General features: G+C 33.9%; 1 protein-coding gene across 1 annotated transcript in view; it reads right to left on the bottom strand.

Annotated features, from left to right (window-relative positions):
* Positions 1–1,092: 1,092 nt before the first annotated feature.
* LOC134726191 (uncharacterized) overlaps positions 1,093–7,279 on the bottom strand; it is a 31,742-nt gene continuing 25,555 nt past the window's right edge. The window contains exons 18-23 of the mRNA XM_063590591.1: positions 7,049–7,181; positions 6,300–6,529; positions 4,459–4,633; positions 2,811–3,494; positions 1,800–2,360; positions 1,093–1,361 (exon numbers count right to left, since the gene is read on the bottom strand). Of these exons, the coding sequence (XP_063446661.1) occupies positions 1,093–1,361; positions 1,800–2,360; positions 2,811–3,494; positions 4,459–4,633; positions 6,300–6,529; positions 7,049–7,181 (2,052 nt within the window). The remainder of the gene's footprint in view (positions 1,362–1,799; positions 2,361–2,810; positions 3,495–4,458; positions 4,634–6,299; positions 6,530–7,048; positions 7,182–7,279) is intronic.

Here is a 7,279-nt window from a genome sequence, read left to right as displayed (position 1 = left end):
ATGAAAATAGTTATCAAAAGTACCAGGATTATAATTCAAACGCCAGACGCGCGTTTCGTCTAAATAAGACTCATCAGTGACGCTCAGATCAAAATAGTTAAAAAGCCAAACAAATACAAAGTTGAAGAGCATTGAGGACCCAAAATTCCAAAAAGTTGTGCCAAATACGGCTAAGGTAATCTACTCCTGGGGTAAGAAAATCCTTAGTTTTTCGAAAAATTTAAAGTTTTGTTAACAGAAAATTTATAAAAATGACCATATAATTGATATTTATGTCAACACCGAAGTGCTGACTACTGAGCTGGTGATACCCTCGGGGACGAAACGTCCACCAGCAGTGGCATCGACCCAGTGGTGTAAATAGTTATCAAGTACCAGGATTATAATTTAAATACATGATCACCCCATATTTCAAAGAGACACAATCTTGCCAGGATATTGTATTAAATACCTTTAACTCTTATAGCATTCATGCCTTTAGGTTGACAAACTTTAAGTGTTCCGAATTATTTTGACATTTTATGAACTGTAAATTTATGGGAAATGAGCCCCTTAATGGCATCAATTTGCGCACATGAAGTTTAGTGATATATTTTAGGACGAAACGTCATAGGTCAATCAACAGTGGCATATACCTAGCAAGTGGTAATCTCATCATGGATACCAGGCATGTCATTCGGTGCACCAGATAGGCCTTTGGTATTCTCTAAAATAGTCAACTTCAAGTTAAAAACGATGCATTGAAATCAATAAATCCTGATTTCCGACTATTCTTTATTTCAGATTAGGAATTTAAAAGGCAAGGACAATCATATATTAGATTAAATATATTAATAACACAATTAAAACATAACATTTTCTATTTCTAACTAACATATGTATCAGGACCCAACAGATTTATATTTGCAATTAAGTTCTTGTATTAAATACATATTACCCTTATAGGTATAGAACATCTGTTGCAAATATTATAGACACAGCACACATGTTAACTTTATAATACGTTAACGAATCGTAATTATGAAGACTGATACACAATCGTTTTGGCAAATTCTATTTCTGATTATTTTCGATTTGTATAAGATGCAAAATTTAACATTTGGAAGCATCTGGTGCATACCATTTTTCAGTTTTGAAAACGGGATGTTGTAGTGAATTCCCTTGTTTAAACGTGATTGGTTTCTTAAATGACCCTGGGAAAAGGTGGGTATAGACGGGAGGTTGTAGACCACTACTCTCTCCAAACGAATTTTCGGTTTTTGTGCATGCAGCGGCTAGGTTATCAAGCCGTACAAATATATCATCCAACTTATCCTCGATGTTGTCAACAGATTCTCCTAGTTCCTTGATGTCTTCATCACCTACAATATACAAAAAGTAAAATAAAAAACATAACAAACTCAAAGAAAAACTCAAAACGGGCAGTTTTTAAAATGGCAAAATCAAAAGCTCAAACAAATCCTACGAATGAAAAACAACTACTTTATTTTTGATTTGGTTAATGTTTTCTTAATGTAGAAAATGGTGGATTAAACCAAGTTTGATTAGGTAGCTAAACTTCCGACTTGTATGACAGTATTAACAGATTCAGAAAGAATCGTTTACATAAACCTGATTAATAAACAACTGTTATGACAAAGTTGAATAAAGATAAAATTACAACTAATGTTATCAATTATTAAAGAATCACAGATATATCAAAAATAAATACATGTACCTATCATGAGGGTAGTGCGAGGCCACAATGACGGATTTTAGACAACATATATATAAAACTATACGAAATGTGCAATACTTACTTAGGAAATATTTTAATTTCATATTTTGGACAATTCTGTCCAAGTTTATTCCTGTCCATGCTATAAATCGGTTCCAAACAAAAGAAACAAGTTCATATTCGTTGCTCTGTTTTGAAACATCTTTTTTGATGGCTGCTATAGATTCATTCAATATAGCAACAAAAATGTTGATCAGCAAAAACATCACAGAAAAAAAGAATGCAAAGAAAAACATCGGACCGAATACTCTGTTTACTTCTTCCAATGATCTGTAGTCATAACTTCCCAAAGCAAACGCCAATAGAGTCTCTAAAGAGTCAAGCATAGTCCGATATGAAGCTAACTTTGGTCCAAACATCATGTAGCCCCATATAGCATAGCCAAGCATAAATACTGTTAATGCTACTGAGAAAGCAGCCAGCTCATTTGCTGAGTTCTTTATGACACCCGCAAGCATAGACATCTTACGGTTAAATCGAAACATGTGTAAAAGTTTAATAATGCACACAAAAATTGTGAAAGCTACGAGGTATCCAAATATCTCATCCCACATAGCCAGCCTTTGAAAATTATAAAATCTATCTGAAAAGAGAAATCGTAAAAAACCTGTTAGCAGCATTGTTGATAAAAATAAATCTTCTTATCGCATTATATAAAAGAAATGATGGAAACCGCGGTACTGAAAATGCTAATTGAAAACTGCTCAGATATATTGGCTATACTTTTCAAGGTTGTGTCTGTAGTAGCTGCTAAAATTAATATTTCGAATAGAATTTAGCCGGGCATTGACAGTTCACAAGCATCGTCGAATTAATTCTATTGTATATGTTTATTCATTGGTTGAATAGAAAACCTTTAAGCAGTGGGGTCCAATTTCCTATATTTCATACAAAATAGATGACTACAAATGAAATATACAACATAATGTTAGGAATGATGAAACGAACAAAAACAAAATGTCCATAAACTTCTTTACAAAAACTGAATTCGGAAAACAAACTGATTAAATTTGAAATATTGATACTGAATTACCTCTTAATTTCGTCACACTTTTCAGTGCCAGGGTGGTAATGGCATGTCTCATGGTATACATAGCTACACTCACAATGGCTAACAACAGGTTAGTTAGTTCTAAAACGTTCCAGAAACTTTTGAAATACTGTCGGCCTTGCCTTCGTATATGTCTTATTTCACGTACAAGATAATAAACAATAAATATAACAGTCAAAATCTCACATGCCACAACAAAAAGCCCGTATCCACCAATATAGGAAAATAAACGAAATGTTTTCAAGAAAAATTCTGGTATCATTTTCCCAGAAGTACTCTGCTCAAATGATATAAATATGTTAGAAAACATATTGACGTTTGGGTTATATAAAGTAAATTCGACAAAAACTCCTCTCGAATACCTATCTATCCAATGATCTTTTTCTAATTCCTCTACCGTTTGTTTTACACGGTCGTATTTTCCAATTAGATCTGCTACATAGCCTCCTCCAGGATAAGTACCAAAGGTACCCTTATATGGAATGCCTTCATTATCCATTAGACCTCGATATTTCCAAGGATAATTTGGAACATTACGATACGTCATTTCTGATGGCAGTGCTAACCAGCCTTTGCTATACGTTTGTTCATCTCCCACATCGGTTGACCAATCCAGACTACAGACACCGATAACAGAATGGATAACTAATGGAATATTACAAGATTCTGCAACGAAAAATAAAATGTATATTGTTTGTTTGTAATCGTTTGATATATTTTGCTCTACTTTTTTTCAAATCACGAAATGCTTTAATTATCTGATAAAATATATCATGATTAACATTTCGAACGCCAGACGCGCGTTTTGTCTACAAGAATAATATGCCATTTTATGATGTTTTGATAATGTAATAATCACCACGTTAATAATTTAGAAGCATTGTCAGAGTTATCCTTGGGTTGTTCTTGACTAGGCTTGCGTTATTTGAGTTCTTTTAGCTTCTCAATCAATGATAGAAGCTTTATGTAACGATAGCAAAGTGTCAAACCATGGAACATGATAAATTAAGGCAATAATTTACTGTGCATAATTTCGTGTTTAATTGATAAAATTTTCAAAGCGTCTCCCTTTGTCAAATTTTTAGTAGACATATATCCACTAAGAACCATAAATGCTATTCCTATTGATAAACTCTCAAATTTGATGCGCTGTGTGTTCCCTATATACGAGTTGGTTTACCGTTATGGAACAACCGTTTCACAAATGATATCGGATATGTTCCTTGCGTCGTAGCTACAATCCCCTTCCCTTTCTTGAATTTGACCTACCGAATTAGACTATTTACCGGATTCATGGTATTTGTAATCACATAAGCAACACGACGGGTGCCGCATGTGGAGCAGGATCTGCTTACCCTTCCGGAGCACCTGAGATCACCGCTAGTTTTTGGTGGGGTTCATGTTGTTTATTCTTTAGTTTTCTATGTTGTGTCATGTGTACTATTGTTTTTTCTGTTTGTCTCTTTCATTTTTAGCCATGGCGTTGTCAGTTTGTTTTAGATTTATGAGTTTTACTGTCCCCTTGGTATCTTTCGTCCCTCTTTATACAATAGACACTAGACGTAATTTAAAACAAAACAAAATGTTTACAATCAGCAATAAAATAAGTAACACTAAAGAAAGTTTTTACCGGGTCTTACTCGTTCTTGTCTTATTCTTATCGGACCAACTCTGTACGACTGTAATGTTGAAACAATTCTTTCCCCGAGAGAGCCCAACGGATCGCCATTCCAATGTTTAGATACATAGAGATTTGGAAGTAATTCCAACTTTATCCATTTCCATATGTGCTCTGGTTTATGGATCTGAAACAAACAAGAACAATATTTTAAGGTAAAAACAACTGAAAATCTGATATTTTCTAGATTTGATAAGGCATACTTTTGAATATGATAACCAAAATATTGAAAACATCAGCCTTCATTTAATTTTTTTTACAAAAACTCGCAAGAAGATTGTGATGTCCTGCTTAACACTTATTGCTTCAATATGTTTTGTATAGAAAAACATTGCATAAAGATAGAAATGTAATGTTAAAAGAAAAAAAGTTTCTTCGTCTACCCTGAAGCCAATATATCATTCTATACATTTTCCTATGCACATAACCTCCTCTTTACCTGTTGACAGGAATTGTCTATGCAGTAGATACTATTTTTTTATAGGATTGCTGTGATAAGCAAGTCAGCAGAATTGCATTGATAAAATAAACCGAAGTGTGAAATATATTAAAGGTGCTTTCACAGTCTGTCATTATGTTCCAGTCTGCTTGAAATTATATTTCAACAAAAATGCCAATAATTATTCAAATTATTGGTGTATTTAATAAATAAATTATACAAATCCCTAAATTTGCTATATATTTAATTTGTTTTTATTACATATTGGTCCTAACCATTTCAGGATTGATTGTTGGGGCCCCTCTTAGGTCAGTCTGTGGGCCCCCACTTATGAAAATTCCTGGATCCGCCACTGACTGCCACAGGAAAATGAGAGTATATTGGATAGGGACAGAAATCTTGCCGTGCAACAGGCCACCTACGGACCCCTCAAAGAGTGGTTGCAAGGGTTCTTAACGTGCAAAGAGCGTGACACTCTCTTTACACGAGGCATCGGATTTAAAGTCCCCGTTCCGACCGTAAACACCCTGTTTAAAAGTAATAAATCGACTTAGAGAAAGCAAACTAAAACCGAGGGAAATACATCAACTAGTATTAGAGGAAAATAACGAACCAACATGAAGTGCAACAAAAAATAAACTACAATGCCATTTAAATAGAAACGAACTATAAGATAACAGCTGCCATATTTTTTTAACTTTGTACAGAAAGTTTTAAGAAAAAAAATGGTGGGTTGAATCTAGTGTTATGGCTAGCAAAACCTCGCGCTTTAAATCAATGTTAAATTTACCGTTCGAATGACAAAAAAAATAAATGCATGGACACTCAGGAAAGACATAAATAAATAATATACCTTCCGATATGTTAACCACAAAATAACATAGAATGCCTCAAGTAATGTGAGCAGTACACAAACACAGCATGACAAAATTACGAACTGTGCATCACAAGAATGTTATGGAATAATCGCTTCACATATGTGATCGGATATGTTCCTTCCCTTTCATGAATGTGACCTACCGAATAAGACTATTACCGGGCGTGTAACTACATGAGCAACACGACGGGTGCCATACATGGAGCAGGATCTGCTTACCTGTAGTTTTCGGATGGGGTTCGTATTGCTTAGTCTTTAGTTTGCTTTGTTGCGTTATGTGTACTATGTGTTTGTTTGTTTGTCTTTCTTCATTTTTAGCCATGGCGTTGTCATTTTATATTCAATCTATGAGTTTGAGTGTCTCTCTGGTATCTTTCGCCCCTCTTTTTCATCGCCACAAAAAAAATGCCGTCACAGGTAAATTATAAAATTTCATAAAACGTGAAGAAAAATCTCTCAGAGCATTAGCTAACAAACCTTGGTTAAATTTTGTTCCACTGTTAACATTTGAACAATTGCATCTTTTACGTTAAACGATCTAGTATCTCTGTTGTGATTTGCTACTAATATCATCAACGCCAGAAATAGAAAATAAAATACGATTTCCCTCAATGCAGCGTGCATTTTCATCTCTTTCAACCTTATTTCTCTTGCTTTAGCAACTTCTTCAGGATCTGGTGGTTCAATATGTAAAGATGGTCGCATTTCTGAAAAAGTAAAAACATTTAAAAACTAATAAAACGGTTCTTATTTTGTATATTTGGTCAAAAAGCTTTTCAAATAATCATGTTATAATTAAAACATCATTGCAGTGGAATGTTTGTTTAAAAGTTGATATTCTTCATTATGAATTTGATGTGCTTGAAAAGATTTTCTTTATTAAGCCGCTTCACCAAGAACGCTTTAAATCAAATATTAAAGGCTCGGATATGTTTAAACACAGGAGGAGCTATATTGGCAAAGGGACCCAAAGAACACAATAACCAAAATGCGATATAATTATTTACCAACAAACACATTTTCTAAGATACCATTTATCTCCAATATAAAAAAACACTTCACGAAAAAACGGACCTATTCCTCTGCTATCAATAAAATGTATGCAAAATCAAAGCTATTCTATCATAACAATTTGATAATCATTGCAAATAAGTGTGTCTTCCATGCCCGTCTTGAACATAAAACAATAAATATCAAATAAACAAATACATATCTGTCAGAATTACCTCGTTTTGGTGAGGAATGAATTAATTCCTCATCTGGTTTTGGGTGATTAGATGCATCCTCATCAAAGTCTGTTTCGTCTTCAATATCTGGTTTGCGCAGTAATGCAGCAATAAGTACAGCAATGACGATAATCTATCGAAAGACAAGAAATAAGTCAAGACAACATTAAAACGAAGATTGCATGATAATTTGTCAGGAGGTATTCTGTGAACAACTTATAGATTACGACT

This window comes from Mytilus trossulus, chromosome 7 (assembly GCF_036588685.1).
Source record: "Mytilus trossulus isolate FHL-02 chromosome 7, PNRI_Mtr1.1.1.hap1, whole genome shotgun sequence".
Classification (NCBI taxonomy): Eukaryota; Metazoa; Mollusca; class Bivalvia; order Mytilida; family Mytilidae; genus Mytilus; species Mytilus trossulus.
The sequence above is the reverse complement of the archived record's forward strand: the minus strand, read 5'-3'. Positions and strand labels throughout refer to the sequence as shown.